General features: G+C 35.8%; 1 protein-coding gene across 4 annotated transcripts in view; it reads right to left on the bottom strand.

The window, feature by feature from the left end:
* The window catches only part of SLC25A40 (solute carrier family 25 member 40), a 65,082-nt gene that overhangs the window by 8,466 nt on the left and 35,927 nt on the right, over positions 1 to 20,689 (bottom strand). For 3 of the 4 annotated variants that reach the window (XM_033440268.2, XM_033440297.2, XM_004263430.3), the window contains 7 exons: positions 13,635 to 13,702; positions 11,820 to 11,944; positions 10,975 to 11,148; positions 7,120 to 7,229; positions 4,619 to 4,700; positions 2,251 to 2,331; positions 356 to 1,893 (listed from right to left, as the gene is read on the bottom strand). In XM_033440268.2, the coding sequence (XP_033296159.1) occupies positions 1,781 to 1,893; positions 2,251 to 2,331; positions 4,619 to 4,700; positions 7,120 to 7,229; positions 10,975 to 11,148; positions 11,820 to 11,944; positions 13,635 to 13,702 (753 nt within the window). In that variant the 3' untranslated portion in view covers positions 356 to 1,780. Of the gene's footprint in view, positions 1 to 355; positions 1,894 to 2,250; positions 2,332 to 4,618; positions 4,701 to 7,119; positions 7,230 to 10,974; positions 11,149 to 11,819; positions 11,945 to 13,634; positions 13,703 to 20,689 lie in introns of those variants that run through there. The other variant, XM_033440274.2, reaches the window with a different exon arrangement.

The raw sequence follows: 20,689 nt of genomic DNA, 5'->3' as shown, positions 1-20,689 counted from the left end.
TATTTAAGTTATTCTAGTCATAAAGTAAGAATTTTTCACAACTGCAGTCAGTAGTGGGGTGGGGGGAGGATGAAAATTTCCCTTCCGTTGTTTATAAGTGACATTAAGTTGAAATACGTGACCGCTTTTTGAGAGCATTTCAAAACCTAAATTTTTCTGCCTTTTTCTACCAGTTATCAAAAAGAAGCATAGCAGAACCAAGGTAAATTTAAATTTAATACTGTTAAACATCAGTGTTCAAGATAAACTTTTATGTGTGTGTGTTTTTTATATATATGTGTGTAGTATAGCATTAACATAATGATTTTATATGAAAATATTTAGAAGCACAGTGATATTTTAAGAAAGCACAAAATAATGAAAATATAAGTCAAAGTTATAAATATATTTTTATGGATATATATGTTGCAAACTTAAGGTAACACAGGATAAAATAAACACAAAAGGTTAAATACAAACCCTACAGAGTTTATTTCTGGTGAAACATAAACAGTTTTCTGCTATATTAGAAAATAACATTAATTCCTCTACCAACACTAGAGATTTGGCACTTAAATATATTACTCTATTTTAGGGAAAAAAATGCTTCACATTTTCATAAAATTCACATAGACTGCAATAAAGTGCTTTTTCTCCCAGGATACAGATCCTGAGAAAAACAAAAATATTAAAAAAGAATATTGTTTCTTGTCTTGAAATCATATCCTTTTTATTTCGCTCTTACATTCATTAAATTATTTAGGCATTAGCCTCCAGTGACCAAAAGCTCTTTCTTCAAGGAAACTGCTGCCTGTTTAGTTCTTGGTCTAGCATACTAATGTGAGATGTGTAAAGTCAAGGGACATTTTGGAAATACTCTGTGACTGATACTGTAGTACTAGTCTCAATTTTGCTAGAACAAGCCAACAGAAATGACCTAGAGAACTCCACAAATGGTAATACTTACATTACAGGACAGCTGAAACCTGTGCTGACAGAGCATTTTTACTGGTCTGAATATAATGTGGTTTTCCACTGTACACCCAAGTTTGACTGAAGTGAACATCTGATACAGGCAGTAAAAGCTCCCTCTCTCTTGCAGAGACAGTAGATAATACAGGGTCTTTAGTCATCAAAAACAGCAGCATATCATACAAATTAGTATATTTTTGGTTCATGAAGATAAAATAACCATACACCTCTGATCAGAGAAATCCTAATATTCATGAGGCCTTAGAACAGGAACAAGGTAAAAAAACAAAATACCAAATGCATGTGAATTTAAAAAAATAACTAATAGGTAATATGTGGTATATGTGCATAATGTTATCTGAAGACTGCCTTCCATTATCTACTTTGCTGAAATACTTAAATATCTATGTCCGTGATTTAAATTGTATAAAAGATTTGTGAATTTTTCTTTTAGACTCTCTACATCATTCAGCACACAATTCAAAATGTTCTGTTGTCTCTGACACACTCCCAATAGGATTAACTTAAACCAAGATTTGTATCAAACTCTGAGATTATTGCTTTCAGTGTAGGATAATTCTTCGTTTCTTTACAAGAATGCTCAATGGTTATGATTTCTGGATTTTTTCAAAATCTCAAAAATTAGGATAAAAAATTTATTTAAAAATTAGGATTATGATTTAAATGCAAAGTAGAAATTTTATTCATTTAAATTATAGATAAGAAAGATATAAAACCACTGTAAGATAATGGTGAAAAAAAGCTCTTGTCTAAGATTCTCCATTTTATTATTTGGCCATGGTTGTTATTTCAGGTTGAAATAGCATCTCTAGTATTGCTGTCTTCGAGCATTTTGTTTCTGGAAAAAAGACTTTGCAAATTCATATGTACTAATCATAACAGCACAAGCAGGAGCAATTTTAATTAAACGAGGAATTAGGCCTGAAAGAGAACAGAAAAAATTCACAACAAATTTTACCTTATTTTTTAAAATGTAACTTATTTGGTTTCGTTCTGATAGCTATCAAAGTAAGTGAAGTGATATATGAAATACTGTCCCATAAACTGTTGTCAAAGAAGAAGCCGAACTGCTCACTCCTCACCTCCTCTAGAAATATCAATAGTAAATCTACTGTTATTTAACATTTTTAAACTTTTATAGCAAAGATATTTAGGAGGAAATAGTAAATGTGAAATATTTTCAGTTATTTCCTACTGAAAGGTAATTTAGGAAAGTGATAGATTTAAAGGTAAAAGTAATCATTTTAGTCAATGGTTTGATAAAGGAAATATTTTTACCTGTAAATAATCCGGAAAATCCATTCTTAGCAACAATGTTCTTCATTATAGCCCACGTTGACATTTGCAAAGGCATAGAAACTGTTAAAATAAAGAAATGATGCTATAATAAATTACCACTTAATTTCTAATACAGATAATACACATAAAAGAGTGTTTATGGCCTTTGTGGTATATCGTTTCACTATAGTAAGAACAGATCTGTTTACCTAAAGAGCTATTTTAAATCTTATTTTTAATAGTTGGATTCATTAAAAAGAAAAAATCATGAAGGCAATAAGTTTTAAGGTACACAGGACCAGATGCAGTCAAGGAGGAATATACAGAAGACTTCTTCTGAATGGATGATGTCTGTTTCTTAAGCTTGGTGGTATGTATATCCTTTGTACTTTTTTCCACATCTTAACAATCTTTCATAATGAAAACTTTTAAAGATGTACAGAAATCTTCATGGGGTTCCCAAAGCCAAAGTAAAGCCCTGATAACCATTTTTCATGAATTTTTATTGCATACATTAAAAAAAAATTTTTTTCCCCAAAAAGAGGTTTTGAGGAAAACAGTTCATTCCTCTCTAGTGAGGTCCTGCTTTATTAAAACCTTTCTGAATACTAGATGAACCAGTCTTGAAATAAATTAAAGCAGCACTGTCTCCTCCAAAGGGAAGATTTTTCCTGTAACTAACAGTAACATCTCACTTATTTGCAATTACTCAAATATCTGGAACACAGTAAAAACTAATTTATATATCTTTTGAAAACAACAAAAACAGATGTTACTGAAGTTCAAACATAAACCTCATGAACAAGCTGTTCATACATAAAGTTTGCTTACCTTCATTTTACACAACGATTACAAACATCTGGCTTAGCCCACAGACTACTAGATGCAACAGGTGAAAAGAGTCGGCCGAGAAGTAGGCATACTACCATGTGAAAACTGTGAAGCTGAAGATTTCAAAGTCGTGGTCTCAGACCACTGAATGTTGGGCAAACACTCCTAAGTGATCCTCACTAGCTTCTGAGAGCTGCATTATGAAACTCTACAGTAATCAATGTGTACAATGATGACAACTCTGTCATGAAGAAAGACTAAAGTGTGTATTATTAAGTATGCCTAGGAAAAGGAAAAATTAGAGAAAGATAGCTTTCAAAAACAGCTTTTTAGAATTTGCCACTTAATGAAGAGGGGCTCATTATCTCACAATTTCTTTCATATAAAATATCAGATTCTCTGCCTATGAAGATAAATGAGGTCTTGTTGATTTACTTAAGAAGCTAAACTATCAATATAAATAGTGTAAGTATAAATATAGTAATTACATACACATTTTAAAACCAAGAACAAAATATTTATGACTGGAATTTAACTTTCTAAAAAAAGTCAATGACAAAAACTTTACAAGTTGGTAACTTATACTTCATGTTTAAATTATTTCATTTAAATTCTGGAAACAACTGGTAAAAGAAAGGAGGCCAAGTAGCTGGGTATTTCTAATCTTATAGAACTCAAGTCCCAGACTGGTCTCTATTTTAATAGCAGGGTGAAATTAATGTAAAAGAGAAAGAACAGAAAGAGTTATCAACTGGAGGTAAGCCACTGCAGAACTCTAACAGAACCTCGAAAGTATCTCCTGCCTAAAGATCCAACATCAAAGAGCTAATCCTACAGGTGATAAGCAACTTCTTACAGTGTAAGGAAACACCGTGATTATTAAATATTTCAAGCATAGACAACAATAAAATAAACACTCATCTACTCACCATTCAAATTTATCAAATCCTAACAATTGTATGTTTCAGAAACAATCGAAGCCCCATTTCCAGTGGGCTTGCTATACTTTCTATAATAACGACAGACTGGATCTAGTAGAAGCAACTAACAGTACGCTTTTGTTCTAGAAGAAATTAGAGGTTATAAAGAAGTAGATGGGATAATAGGCAGAGAAAACACATCAAAAGAAGGGAAGCTAAAAAATCAACAACAACAAAATGTGTATGCATACGAATGAAACAAGATGCACTAAGAAAAAAGGTTTCCCAGTAATTGCCTATCCTTCATCCTGGTTTGCCTACATTTATTTGAAAGACTACTTACATAATTTAATCTTCTACATAGCAGGTATGAGACTTAACTCATGGCAGGCAAAATACATAGTCTTTAAGATTTCTTAAATTTTTTGTTTAGGTTTAGAGTATTTTTTTCTGGGTATTCCATTCTGACCGTGTATTAGTTTGAGTTAGATAAAGAGTAAGGTAACAAAGGAAAAAAAAAGTCTTGTTTTCCCTATTTTAGATATTCCTAACTTAGTATCTGGAAAGAAAAAATTTTTCATGGCATCTTAAAAATGTTGTAAATTCATTACACTTACTTTTCCGACTGTCATATATCCAAAGTTGTGTCTGCTTTTGTGTTTTTACCACATCAAATGGCAAAGTTACAACAGCTGCAAACTAACAAAAAGTAAAACTGATTTAAATCTATTTTTCCTAAAGTATTTTAATATTCTAATTAGCACATTACTTAATAAGGATAGTAATAAAAATCACAGCTAAACTGAAACATAAAATGAAACCAGAGGTATTTTAAAAGAAGTTCTATTAAAGAAAACAGATATATGTCTTCCATATTCCTCCCAAAATTCAGGAGTAAGTAAACAGTCTCAGAAAAGTTCCCCTGTTTTCCTGAGGTCACACAACTATCAGTGGCAGAGTCAGAATTCCAACCAGACCTCTTTGACTCTGAAACCAGTATTCACATTTTCTGATGCTCCTGTGTGTGCCATTATTCCTTTACTACATATGAAGGTATAATATTTTAAAGTGGAAATTCTCAAGTATCTAGTAAGCATTTAAAATTTTCCAACAAATGTTTTTGAAATAAATATAATTAAAAATTAAATTTAAATAAAGAAAATGTACTTTTAGTTCTATATACCTTTTCTTTATAGGTTTCAACATATTTATCAAATGTAGCTCACAAGTCACATTTTTAAAAACTTACCTCAAAATGAATCAATTTAACAATTATTTTCATAATGCCCTAATTAAGCAATGAAGGTTTTTTGAAATAATAAATTCCCTGAAGAATGTCTCATAATATTTGATACAACAATCATACAAAGTAAAACCTGGTCTCTATTTTTTGCTTCCCAACTCACATTTGGCCAATATGCTCATAAAATACCCTTTAAAATCATTATATTTATTTCACCTGTCAATGTTAAAAGATTTAAGTTCTTGAAATCAGTTTCAAAGATCTCAGGTAAGATAAAATCAATTATTGTGTCTCCATCTCCACAATCTAACACATACAGTTGTCCCTTAGTATCCGGGGGGTATTGGTTACAGATACCCAAATCTGCAGATGCTCAAATCCCTTATATAAAATGGTGCAGTAGAGGCGGCCCTCCATATCTGCGGTTCTGCATCCGTGGATTCAACAATCAGGAATCGAATTGGTTGACTCTGCAGATGCAGAACCTCTGGATAGGGAGGGCCAACGGGAGTATCAAAGGTAGCAACAATGTGGTATGAGCCTGACACTTTGTAGAATGATATGGTTTAGGCTATTTTGTTTTCTGACAGAAAGCCTGGACATTGTCCCACTGATGTGCTTTTTCTGCTGTTATTTGATAACAGTCAAAAGGCAGCAGTATTTTCTAAATCATTAAAATTTTTTAAAATAAATTTTCTATGTTAGGCAGAAGTAGAAGAATAGAGAACGTTCCTTCATATTACTGGAAAGCTGGGACAACAGCCTATAGCCATTATTCAATGGCTATAGGATATATAGCCATTTTTTTTAAGATGTAAAGCATTAAGTACAGAATTGGCTCTACAATTCCAACTGTTATGAATCTCTAAATATAAATAGTACTTGTTTTTTCTTCATTCGTGCTGGATTAATATATAAATAAAATAAAATCAAGTTACTTTTAATCACCTCACAAATAAGAAAGATAAAAGATTTTGCTGGTATTTTAACTACTTAAATTGCTAAAAAGAATTGCTCTTTTACCTCAATAGTTTTATACCCCACTAGGCTTAATTTGATAAGATCTCAGACCCGGGAATATTCACGTCTAAATTTTGAACACAATCTCAGGGGCTTCCTTAGCCTAGGTTTTCTGACACAGTTACTCCAGTATTTTTCTGCAGGTCTCCATGACCTCACTATGCTCCTTCACTCTTGTTTTCATTTGGTTCCAATATGTCAGCACATCATTCTGTGTCATCACAAATTCATTTTCTAAGTATGTGGGTATAAGAAAGCTCTTTGTGAGCAAGATCATGGTGATGAGAATGTGCATAAAGGAAGTCCACTACACAGCTTTTCATTATGTGGAGGGGTGGCAAAAGGTGAACTCTCTACTACCCAAAAATGGTCATTTGAGATTTCTCCCTTCTGACTATAACTTTTATTAAAATTCTTTTAAGAGGTACTCAGCCAAAATGTTCCCAAAGAAACAGGAATTAGCAGCAAAGGATGAAATTCCTTCTATTCAATCCGATTATACATATGAGATGACACTCTATAAAATATTAACTAACCAGATCTACTGGCATTTAATGACCAAATTGCCCAATACTTTGTAAAGAATAAAGTACTATTTAAACTCTTATCATTATCACAACTGTCATCTAACAAATCCAGAAGATTCAGAAAAATATAATGTATTTGCATTTTAAAATATTTAATGGCTAGTAATTTATCTTCAAAATAGGGTAGTAAATACTTATAAAAATTTTAAAGCACTGCAGCCCCAAAGTACTATCTCAATAGACATGAAATGCTACATAATATTTTGTTCTATTTTAGTAAGACAATTATCACTATTGTGGACTATTAACAACAAAAGAATAAACTTACAGAACCAGATAATGCCCCTGAAGTAAAGTTGATCATAAACGTCGGTTCACATAAACCAGATTTTGCACACAACCACTTCTTTAAAACTTCATAGTTATACCAGTACATTGCTGTAAAACAGAGAATGAGATGAACACATATTTAGAAATTAAATGTGGACTTTAAATAGTTAAGGGATACTGTATGTTAAAGGAAAGAGAATTCTAGTCTTGACACACCTTGCTTTCTGCTTAGACACATACTAGGTGAGATTTAAAAAAAAAATTCTCAATTATATTCTAGTCGTCTTCTTATAAACAAAAAAACTATGCATCAGTAAAAAGTAGGACTTTAATTTCAAAACCTGACAAGGACAGGAGAGGAAAGGAAAAGTACACTTCCATCTCATTCATGAACATTGATGTAAAAATCCTAAAAAATAAAAAATAATCAGCAACTGAAGCCAGACTATCTCATAAACGATCACATGCTATGACTAAATTGAGTTATCTGATGAATGCAAAGGCAATAAACACAATAAGCGCTTTAGATGCCATATACCACATTAACAGAATTGTATGATCATCTAGAAATGATGGAAAAGCATTTTATAAAATTCAATACACTTTCATTTAAAGCAAATAAATTTCTTAGAAACCTAGGAATAAAAGGGAAATTCTCCAACTTAAAGGATATGCGTCAAGAAGTTGTAGCAAAAATTATTAATGGTGAAACAACAGAACTATTCCCTTTAGAATGAGGAAAATGATAGGGATGCAACACTATCGCTGCTATTCAAAATTGTACTAGGCAGCACAGGAAGCACAGTATTCATAGAAAAAAGCTATAACTATTAAAAAATGAAGAAATAAACTAGTTACAATTTACATATTATTGTCTACATAGAAAACGTAAAAGATAGGCAAATTAGAATCTATAAGAGTTTACAAGTAGCTGAATATAAGCTAACAGACAAGAATTGACGGTAACACTGCAGCAGCCACAAAGATTCAGACAGCTTTTTTTTAAATAGGTCTTTTAAAATAGGCACTGAAAGTTGTGGGTGAGTGGTACCTATAAATGAATGTTAGAAAAAGAGGTTATATATATGTAACCTTTATAAAGAAAATTTTAGATCTCTACTAAAAGACTTTAAGTTATAAAGAAAAAGGACATTCCTACGGCAAAAACAAAAAAAGGTATCATGAAGATTTTTTTATTACGCACTTTAATTTAGAAGTACCGTACTGTTAGCACAGGGTTAAACAAATTGGCCAGTGAAACACATCCATGCATATATGAAACTTTGATACGACAGGTGACACAAATCCCGGCAGCAGGTATGGTTATTCAATAAATGATGCCCGGATAACTATCCATAAGAGGAGGAAATGAATACTTACTTCAGCCGTAATCCCTAATCAATCATGGATAAATAAATGGCCAATGAAACGTGTCCAGCCTCATTAATGATCAGGGAAATATACGTTAAAGTGAGATACCATTTTATATTACTAGGTAAACAAAAATTAAGAACTTTTGGCAATAAAAGTGCTGGTGAGGGTTTGAAATGAAGCAGCAGGAAGCTGGTGGTTGTGATCTGCACAATCACTTTAGAAAAGGGTTTGATATTACCACATAAAATTTAAAATGTGTATATTTACATGAACCAGCAAATCTAAAAGTGAAGAGATTCTTACACCCATACACGTTAAAAAAAAAATGTTCACAGCACTGTTTTCTCAGACATAAACACGAGTGAAAACAAAACAGTTACACATGAAAACCAAGAATGAATCTTACATTTTTGAGTAAAATAAGTTATAAACCTCAAAAATAGGCAAAAGTCACTAACATTATTTAGCAGTAATACATACATGGTAAAACTACTTTTTAGAAATCAAATAAACAATAAAAATTCAGTGTAAGTGGTTACCACTGAGGATGTAACAGTGGAGGTGGACGTATGTGGTTTCATGATTTTAAAAATTCAATATTCTAATTCATATATTGAAGTGATAACTTCACAGGTGTCCATTTTATTAGTGCACTGCATAATTTATATCTTCATTACTTTTAATGTATCAAATATAATTTAAAAAATGAAAAAGTATTGGTCTAGGAATTTATGATGTTTCTAAAAAGCATAACTGAACACAAAACGTTGAAGAAAAATACTAATGGAAAGGGAGAGATGCAGAGATGTGAATGACAGCCCAAGAAAAGGAGTAACTCAAAGGGAAAAAGAAAGGAATGTTAATACAAGGGTTCTCAATAATTATTTCTTCCAGGTTTTATATTTTATTTTTTTAAGATATTTATTGGAGTATAATTGCTTTACAATGGTGTGTTAGTTTCTGCTGTATAACAAGGTGAATCAGCTATATGTATACATACATCCCCATAACCCCTCCCTCTTGCGTCTCTCTCCCACCCTCCCTATCCCACCCCTCTAGGTGGTCACAAAGCACGGAGCTGATCTCCCTGTGCCATGCAGCTGCTTCCCACTAGCTATCTATTTTACATCTGGTAGTGTATATGTGTCCATGCCACTCTCTCACTTCTTCCCAGCTCACCCTTCCCCCTCCCCGTGTCCTCAAGTCCACTCTCTACTTCTGCATCTTTATTCCTGTCCTGCCCCTAGGTTCTTCAGAACCATTTTTGTTTTAGATTCCATATATGTGTGTTAGCACACAGTATTTGTTTTTCTCTTTCTGACTTACTTTACTCTGTATGGCAGACTCTAGGTCCATCCACCTCACTACAAATAACTCAATTTCACTCCTTTTTATGCCTGAATAATATTCCATTGTATTCTATGTATGTGCCACATCTTCTTTATCCACTCATATGTCGATAGACACATAGGTTGCTTCCATGTCCTGGCTATTGTAAATACTGCTGCAATCTTCCAGGTTTTAAATGGAAACCTCTGAGATTCACGAGAGAAATACTGGGTTGGCCACGGGATTTTCCCATGTTACCAAAGACCCAAAAGAACTTTTTGGCCAACCCAACACTACTGAAGTATTCACATTCTACAAGTTATTTGTTATTTTTGCACTTCTTATCATGATTTTTCTCCCTTTGTATAATTCAATGATTAGAACAATCTCAAATCTGATTTATTAACAGTCCCTACAGGACACTCAGTGGGGGAGATTTTTATCTTTAATAACTGAAAAAAGTAGGAGTCAATATAATTCACAGGTGGTCTTAAATGTATGTATGTATGTATTTATTGCCACATTGGGTCTTCGTTGCTGCACACATGCTTTTCTCTGGTTGTGGCGAGCGGGGGCTACTCTTTGTTGTAGTGTGCAGGCTTCTCATTGCAGTGGCTTCTCTTGTTGCGGCGCGCAGGCTTCAGTAGTTGTGGCACATGGGCTCAGTAGTTGTCTTGCAGGCTCTAGAGCGCAGGCTCGGTAGTTGTGGCACACGGGCTCAGTCGCTCTGCGGCATGTGGGATCGTCCCGGACCAGGGATCAAACCCGTTTCCCCTGCATTGGCAGGCGGATTCCTAACCACTGCACCACCAGGGAAGTCCCTTAAATGTATTTTATAATATCTTGATTTGTAGTACTTTACTTATCTTACTAATTATGACTTAATTTTAAAGGTACTTTGCATTATCTAACTATGAATACACACCAATTAATGTTTAAAAAGAAATTAAACATAAACACAAAGAGAAAAGAAAGCCAGGCTTGAATTAGAAACTGTTCATTCAATAAATACTTATCAAGATCTGAGAGCCCAACACTGAACTAGGCGTGTGTGGTCACTAAAGAAGATAACTTACCTTTAGCCTTAAAGGGTTTAAAATTTAGTTGATTTAAAAGTGATATGTAAGGCAAACCTGCAGATAAACCCTACCTGAGAATGGTACATCTCTAAGAACGGTAGGAGCCCAGCCCTTCCAGAGGGAAATCCAACCATCTTCAGACACTTTCTTGCTGACAAACTGATGCAGTTCCTCGTAAGAAAACTTCTTAGATTGCATCTTGGTTCTAATCAATTCCAGTGGACTTATTACAGTTACTGCACCAACTAGTACAAACAAGCAAATACAACAAAAATAAAGCCATGCATTATGAAAACACACATGCAAAAATTAATATTTCATGCATTTTTTTATTTTAAGCTTTTATTCTGAAATGAAGCAAACCTTAAAATCAAATATCTTATGATACCAACCATACTGGCTCAGATTTTTTTCCTTGATAAAGCTATTTCACATACCTTACTCTTTCTGGTTTCAACTCTTTCAAGAGCAGTTCCACAACCCTTATACATCAACCAGGACTACTACAAACCTCACTTCCACTGCACAGAGAAAAATGTTCTTCTGTGCAGAGGCAGATTTCCTTATGATTAAACTCTGAATCTCAAAGTCTATAAGGAAAATGATTAAAGACGTTGGCATTAATTTGACAGCTATTTGTTATCATCCTAAAATCTAGAATCTAAAGTCTAAAATCTCAAATCTAAAATCTCTGTCCAAGATTTGACAGGGATAGGTTGATCCCATCTCATTCTGATAGCAATCACCATACAATATGACTTCTGGAGTATAGATATTAACAAATCAGTACAAACTACAATGCAAAATATATCTTTACCAATACTCTGTATTTTAAACAAATTCTCTATGAATATCAAAATTTTAAGACAAGCGTTAAGCAGAAATCAGAATGAAAATACAGTAATTTATTACTTACGTCTAGCCACAATTCCAGCAACAATTGGTATGTGGCTTTCACTTTCTCCTAATTTAGATCTCAGAAGAACAGTTAATTGATCATAGCAGGTAAAATAAATAACTGTGGCAGGAACTGCCATCACTCTGTTAGAAACACAAAAACATTTGTACAACATTGTCAAAGGCTTAAGCATATTCTTATTATTAAATATAAGATAAAATCCTTCTATTTTATATAAGCTGAAAACCACAACAAATCAGCCATGAGATCAATTTTTTTTTTAATTTAAAAAATTATTAGTGTTTAACTTAGGCAACAAAAAGGTGTAAAGTAGGTATGTGCTCTCCAAAGGTTTATATCGTAGTTGAGAAGTTAAGTTACAGAGCACCCAGTCAGGTCATAAATAGGAAAAGACAAATGAGGACTTCTCTATCTCCTTGACTTACTCTGTTTCTGGTCTTCCTTCCCAACTACATTACGATAACATGAAAATCACTAAAGTTAAAAGTACAAGCACAATTGTAAAATTCTTTTGAACTGTGGACCATATACCATACCTATTTATAACTGAAAATAAATTACAATTAACGTCACTGGAATTATATATACTAGAGTTTTGAGGAAATTCCAATGACTTATTCTTTTAAATGAAAATATTAAGAGGGAGTCATTAATTAAACACAAAGTTGCAGGTACTGTCATGTCATAAATATTAATGCAACAAAAAACCAGTCTGTTTATGGCCTAACCAAGGACATTAACAGACCACACATGGAAATGCCTAATGTTCTACAGTGAAGTGTGACGATGAGAATGTAGGAATAAGACCGACTGCTGCTCTTGGATCTACCGCTAACTTTATAACCTCAGGCACTGTTTAGAATATATGCCTCAAAACTGACTAATTCGCTCTATAAAAAGATAAATTAGAAAGAAAGGAGGCAGAGAAAGTCAAGGTATTATGGGATTTTTACATCCAGCCTTACTAGCTTGTCATGTTAATTCATATAATAGCTAGTTAGTAGAGAATTATAATTATCTGTAAAAGGAAAGTATACATAGCACAATACCTCTCATTATTTTAGTAAAATAAACAGTCAAATGAACACTAAATTCTTAATTTCTGAACATGAAAAAAAAAAGTTATGCTTGTGCACCAAAGTGAACACAGCAGGCCTAGCTGCTCTAATCTGTATCTTCAGGAGGACCTATCTGCCTGCTTGACCTTTGGTCACCCCCAAGGAATTCAGCCCTTGGAATGTTCCCTATAACAAGGTTTTTCTGTATGTCTGGAGCACTAAACCAGCTTGTCTAGGTTGGTTTGTGCAAATGATGTGATTTTTGGTAAACATCTGCTTGCTTTTTGGGGCGCTGGAGTTTTGGTAATCACAGCTGGTCACAAACAGAATGTGCCTATGTCATCAGCCCGCAATACAAGCCCTAGACTCAGACTCCAGGGCTGCATGAGACAGAAACACTGCGTGTGCTGCTGCAGCTCAGTGCTGGGAGAAGCAGCACACGCTCTGCAGTGTCACACGGGAGGGCTCAGGGTGCCTTTGCCTGGTCGACTCCTGTTGTGTCCTTTCCCCTTACTGATTCTGCTTCGTTTCTTTTGCTGTAATAAACCACAGACATGATTATCACCTTCTTTAGGTCCTGTGAATCCTTCCAGCAAATCATCAAATATGTGGACAGCTGTGAGATTCACAAAAAAATACTCTAGAAAATGAAAAAGCACTAACATTAAAAATGCATGATGTTGTCCAACGAGGCTGATTATAAGGCAAAATAACAACCATCATTTAGTAAGAAAAATATTAAATTTCAACTTACAAGGTAGGAGGAAGGCCACTCCACAGGGATTTAATGCCCTCATTTCGAATGATTTTCAAGAAGGCATCCTAAAATTATAATAGAAGTGGTGAAAATATATACCTGAACCTTATATACAAAAAAGTTTGTAGTGATAATTGATTGGTAATTTGCTTCTTTCAAGCACTTATTTCTAAAATAAAAGTTTCTCAGATTTATGTATGCGCATTCTTTAAAAAAACTAAAAAGAATTTTTCTCAACTTTCAAACACAAGTAAAGCATTTCTGGATGATACTTCCTGCTTACAGAATAAAATCTATATTACTCAGCTTGGGATTGTTCTACTTTAGGGCTTAGAAGCAATGTTTTCAAAGATTATTATAAAAAGGAAGAGGACGAATAGCAGAGATTAACTCTCCTGTCCAATTATGAAATCTGAGAAAATATTACTTAAACCCAATATCTGAAATCTCTGGAGAAGAACCAAAAGCAAGTAGAAACTATAGGGAAACTTACTGTTGAAAGACAAAGTGCAGTGAGTGAGATTTGCAAATTTACAGCTTTTTGCCTGTGGGAGTTGCAAGGAAAAGCACATTTACTTGCTTGAGATGGCAAATATTAGAGTTTAGTCTGGTAGACTAATCAGAAAGTTACAAGGGGAATCGTAGGGAAAAAGCCTGCAGAGGACATAAGCCCCCAAATTTAGAGACAAAATCAGCCACAAAACGTGGCTCACCACTAAATTACGCAACCCCAGGAGAAGACAACAGAGTTCTGGCAGAAACAAACCAAAAAAACCCCCAGCAACTAAAGGCTGGGCGGAAATTTCAGCTGCAGCCCACCACAATGGTGCCTGAGTGTGAAAGGCTGAATCCAGCCAAAGTTAACTGCCTTCTAGAACAGAACTGACTCTTCAGAAGAATATAAAAAAATCCACAGTCTTTACAATGCATTCTTCATAATGTTCACTATCCAAACAAAATTCATTAGACATAAAAAGAAACAAGAAAATGTGCCCATACTCAAAGAAAAAGTAGTCAACAGAAACCAACACTGAGATGATTACGATGATGCAATCAGCAGACAAGCACTCCAAAGCACCTATTATAAACACGTTCAAGAATTTAAAAGATGATGTATGCATAATGAATGGACAAATTTGTAATTTCAGCAAGGAAATAGTTATTATAAAGAAACTGCCAGGGCATCCCTGGTGGTGCAGTGGTTGAGAGTCTGCCTGCCGATGCAGGGGACGCGGAGTCGCGCCCTGGTCCGGGAAGATCCCACATGCCGCGGAGGGGCTGGGCCCGGGAGCCATGGCCGCTGAGCCTGCGTGTCCGGAGCCTGTGCTCCACAACGGGAGAGACCACATCAGTGAGAGGCCTGCGTACCGCAAAAAAAAAAAAAAAAAAAAAAAAAAACCAAATGAAAATTCTAAACCTGAAACGAAAAATTCACTAAGTGGGCTTAACAGCAGAAAGGAGACATCAAGGAGTCATTGGAGTTGAAAACAGAACTTATTAAATTTGAAGAAGGAAGAGAAAAAGAATGAAGAAAAATGGGAATTTATTGGCAGTCCAGTGGTTAGGACTCTGCATTTTCACTGCCAAGGGCCCGGTTCAATCCCTGATCAGGGAACTATGATCCAGCAACCTTTGCAGCGTGGCCAAAAAAAGAGAATGAAGAAAAATTATCAGGGCCTCAGAGACCTGAGGGGAAATATCAAGTGGTATAACACAGGTTAATGTGGAGTCATAGAGGAAAGGAAACATAATAGAACAGGAAATTACTTGATAAAATGATGACCAAAAACTTCCCCCAATTAGTGAAAGATATCAGAGCCCCAAATCTCAAAAAAATCCCAACTGAATAAAAACAAACAGAGACTTCCCTGCTGGTGCAGTGGTTAAGAATCTGCCTGCCAATGCTGAGGACATGGGTTCGATCCCTGGTCCAGGAAGATCCCACATGCCACGGAGCAACTAAGCCCGTGTGCCCCAACTACTGAGCCCTCATGCCATAACTACTGAAGCCCATGCACCTAGAGCACATGCTCCGCAACGAGAAGCCACCACAATGAGAAGCCCACACACCGCAACAAAGAGTAGCCCCCACTCGCCGCAACTAGAGAAAGCCTGCACGCAGCAACGAAGACCTAACACACCCAAAAATAAATAAAATTAAAAATAAATTTTTAAAAAATGCTGTGAATTCAGAGCACGATAAGAAAAAATTATTTAAAAAACCAAACCAAAACATACAAACAAAAAGCAAAAGAAAAATGACAAAATACATATAGGGAAAGGATGATAAATGAAGACTAACTTCTCATCAGACACATGAAATTTTGGCCAAAAGACAATGTAATGACATATTTAAGGTGCTGAAAAAGAAACTAAGCCAGAATTCTATATGCTGCCAAACACACTTCAAAAATGCTTTATAAAGACATTTCTGTAAGAACAAGAACTTAAGAGACTGCACTGCCAAAATACCTTCACTAAAGAAATGCTGTAAAAAGTTCTTCAGGATAAAGGGTCATGATGGCACATTGTAACTACAATCTTCAGAAAGGCAGGAAGTACAAAAATGGTAAATAAGTGGTTACATGTAAAATATGTATTTCTCTCTTTTCTCTTTTTAACTATTTAAAAGACATAAGACTATTTAAATCAAAAATTCTAATTGTGAATTGTGGAATCTGTAAGGTAACAAGATGGACTATCAATGAAGCAGTAGCACAAAGGAAGAGGTGGGAGTAAAGGATGTCAAGACTGTAAGGGGTCTGAGATTTCACCCTACTTCCTAGTTAGCTAGTCAGCCTGCCACGGTATCATGAGAGATGGTAAAGACAAAACTCTCTGGGGTGAGACAAAGTTTATTACTTGCGGCAGTAGCAGCAGAGTATCAGCATTTTGATGCCTGTTTCCTGAGCCCCAATTTCCACAGGGCAATGTGAAGAAGGATAGATGACACCCAGACACACAGTGGGACTGCATTACAGGAAAGGAAATCTGACCTTAGGGAATCTAAATCCTTTAGAATAGGAAGTAAGGATGCCACCCCCTTGCTCTAGAGGGAAGCACTGAATCTTCCAAGGTTATTCACTCTACAAACATCCTTGAAAAGATGGTCAGGAACAAAGGGCAGCCAATGCCATGCTCACAAGATATGAAGAAATGTGAAACACTTTTGAAGAACTGTCTCCCTAGAAATGGGAATAGAGAAATCAATGTAATATTATTAAAATTCAAATAATCCAAAAAAAGGCAAGAAAGGAGGGAAAAAGGGAGCAGTTAAGGAAAAAAAAAATACAGAGATAGTAGATTAACACCCAACCACATGAAAAATTATATTAAAGGACTAAATTTCCCAATTAAAAGCCACTATATCAACAGGGCTCCTGTAAAACAACAGACGATCACAGCTAAAAGAACTGCAGAAGTCTCAGATCCTATCTGAAGAGTCTCTAGGGTAAAAAAAACAAGGCACAACTATATCACTGTCTTGGAGTAAAAGAATGGAAAAAGAGGCCATATAAACACTAATATGAGAAAGCTGAAAGGTGGCTATATTACATACAGATAAAAGACTTCAAGATAATGAACATTACCAGTGATAAAGAGATTTCATTATAATAAAAATGTATCAAAAAACATATCAAGTGAATGTTCCTAATGAGAGGTTCAAAACCCATGAAGCAAACCTGACAGAACTAAAAAAGAAAACAGACAAATCCTCAATCATAACTAAAGTTTATTATATCCTCTATCAGAGAATGACAGAATAATTTAAAAAATCTGTAAGAATTCAGAAGATCTAAATGAAGCATCAGCCACCCTGACCTAATGGTTTATAGAACACTATACCCAACAACTACAGAATACAGGTTTGAAAGTGCACTAAAAATAGTCACCAATGGGCTTCCCTGGTGGCGCAGTGGTTGAGAGTCCGCCTGCCGATGCAGGGGACACGGGTTCGTGCCCCAGTCCGGGAAGACCCCACATGCCGCGGAGCGGCTGGGCCCGTGAGCCATGGCCGCTGAGCCTGCGTGTCCGAAGCCTGTGCTCCGCAATGGGAGAGGCCACAACGGTGAGAGGCCCGCGTACCGCAAAAAAAAAAAAAAAAAAGTCACCAAGACAGATCATACGTAGGTCCATTACACAAGACTCAGTAAATTTCAAAAATCTGAAAACTTACAGAGTATGTTCCTTTGACCACATTGGAATTAAATTAGAAATCAGGAACAATAAGATATCTAGAAGAAAATCCAATATTGGGAAATTGAATATTGGACTTCTAAATAATCCATGGCCAAAAAAATTACAAAGGAAATTAGAAAATATTTCAACTGATTGATAATGGAAACACAGCATCAAAATTTGTGGAACACGTCTAATTTAGTGCTTTGAAGGAAATTTACGCATTAAATGCTGAGCTGAGAAAAGGCAGGCTTAAAATCAATAATCCATGTTTCCACCCAAGAAAGCAGAAGACAATGACCAAAATAAATCCAAAGAAGAATTCTGATTTCTGGTCCTATATGTAAAGAGCTTGGAAGTCGTCACTTCCGTCCTCACAACAAGAAAAAACATGAAAAACTCCTCTTAGACTGGTCAGAGGATTGAGGTCACAGGTCAAGCTGCTGCCTTGAACATTGGAGAGATGGACAGACAGATACAGAGACTCACTCACAGCTTAATACAGTAGAAGCGCAAAGTAAGAACCAGGACCAACAGGAAAACTTTATAATTGACAGATTGCTCAGTGTATACTAACTCGAGAATCAAAAACTCTGAGGAGGCTACTGTAGGAGGGTCCTTATGCTTTCATGAGTTTCAGTTCCATGAGCCCTACCATATTCTCACTGTTAGGATCAGAGAAAAATCCCCTCCTGTTTCCAGCAGGGTAAGGGGAAAAGTAACCATTTTTGAAATATGCCCCAAATCTTCATTCTCCTTAAAAAAAAATCTTACACTCAAGGGAAACTATTTTACTATCTGAGGAGTCTCCAGGAAAACCCAAAGACAACAGGCAAGACAAAAACTAGGACAGTAGAGGAATTTTTAGCCTCTGACAACACAGCTATAACAAGAAGTAAACACAGCCTAATGTCTAGCCAGATAAAGCTCACATTAAAGGTCTATCTACCTCAGTCTTTTAACCAAATACATCATGTCCAGCTTCCAACGAAAAGAATTACAAAGCATGCTAAAAGGCAAAATATATCATCTGAAGAAACAAACGAAGCATCAGAACCAGATTCAGATATGGCAGAGATTTTGGAAGGATCAGACTGGGGATTTTTAAATAACAATGGTGAATATGCTAAGGGTTCTTACAGTGGTATCAGAGAAGGAGTAGTGGAGAATCAGGGCTTTTACCATCACTTGACAGTAATGAGACTACCCCCCAACCAGTGGCAGTGGAAATCACAAGGGGAGTCAGAAATTCCAGGCCCACTGTCTTAGTCTGTTAAGGCTGCTAAACAAAACACCACAGACTGGATAGCTTATGAACAACCTAAATTTATTTCTCACAGTTCTCAAGGCTGGAAGTCCAAGATCAGGGTGCTGGCAAGGTCAAATGAGGGTCCTCTTCTGGATCTCAGACTTCTCACTGTGTCCTCACAAGGCAGAAGGGGCAAGGGAGCTCTCTGAGGTCTCTTTACTAAGGGCATTAATCTCATGAGGTCTCTGCCCTCATGGCCTAATCAACTCCCAAAGGCTCCACCTCCTAAAACAACTGCATCAGGTATAAGGATTTCAGCATATGAATTTGCGGGGGGGGACACAAACATTCAGACCATACTGTCCAACAGCAAAGAGCCCTCTCCCACACCCTATGTATCAGTGGAGGCTGAATGAGGAACCTGGACTTCAGTTCTGCCCAGACATAACAGGGTGGCACCCCTCTTCCTCTGAGTTAACAGTGTCAAAAAGGCCAGTTAAAATAGAATGTTTAAATGAGATTCAGAGTTGCATAACATAATACTCAAAATTTCCTGGTTTCAGTAAAAAAGAAAAAATCATTTGTCATTTTAAGAAGCAGGAAGAGGGAATTCCCTGGCGGTCCAGTGGTTAGGACTTGGCGCTCTCAGTGCCAGGGGCCCGGGTTCGATCCCTGGTCGGGGAACTAAGATCCTGCAAGCCGCACAGCGTGGCAAATAAATAAATAAATAAGCAGGAAGATGTCAGACTGAATGAAAAGAGACAATAAATAGATACCAACACTGAGACTGACAGAAATTAGAATTATCTGACAAAGATTTTAAAACAGTCAACATATGAATCATTGAATGATCACTTACAAACATGTCTGAAACTAATGAAAAATTAGAAAGCCTCAGCAAAGGAATATATACACAAAAACCTATAAGTCAAAATGGCATCTTACAACTGGCACCACAGAAATACAAAGGATCATAATAGATTACTATGAACAACTATATGCCGTAAAATGGATGACCAAGAAAAAAAAAGGAAAAATTCCTAAATGTACACTCTCCAAACACTGAACCAGGAAGAAATAGAAAATACAAACAGATGAAATGCCAGTAATGAAACTGAATCAGTAATTTAAAAACTCCCAACAGGGCTTCCCTGGTGGCGCAGTGGTTGAGAGTCCGCCTGCCGTTGCAGGGGACACGGGTTCGTGCCCTGATTCGGGAGGATCCCACGTGCCGCGGAGCGGCTGGGCCCGTGAGCCATGGCCACTGAGCCTGCGCGTCCAGAGCCTGTGCTCTGCAACGGGAGAGGCCACAGCAGTGAGAGACCCACGTACCGCAAAAAAACAAAACAAAAAAGAACTCCCAACAAACAAAAGTCCAGGACCAGATGGCTTCACAAGTAAATTCTACCAAACACTTAGAGAAGAGTTAACACCTAACCTTCCAAAACTATTCCAAAAAATTGCAGAGGAAGGAACACTTCTGAACTCATTCTATGAGGCCAGCATTGCCCTGATACCAAAATCAGACAAAGATCACACCAAAAAAGAAAATGACAGGCCAATATCACTGATGACATAGATGCAAAAATCCTCAATGAAGTATGAGCAAACCGAATTCAACAAT

This window comes from Orcinus orca, chromosome 9 (assembly GCF_937001465.1).
Source record: "Orcinus orca chromosome 9, mOrcOrc1.1, whole genome shotgun sequence".
NCBI lineage: Eukaryota > Metazoa > Chordata > Mammalia > Artiodactyla > Delphinidae > Orcinus > Orcinus orca.
This window is presented reverse-complemented; position numbering and strand designations above follow the sequence as displayed.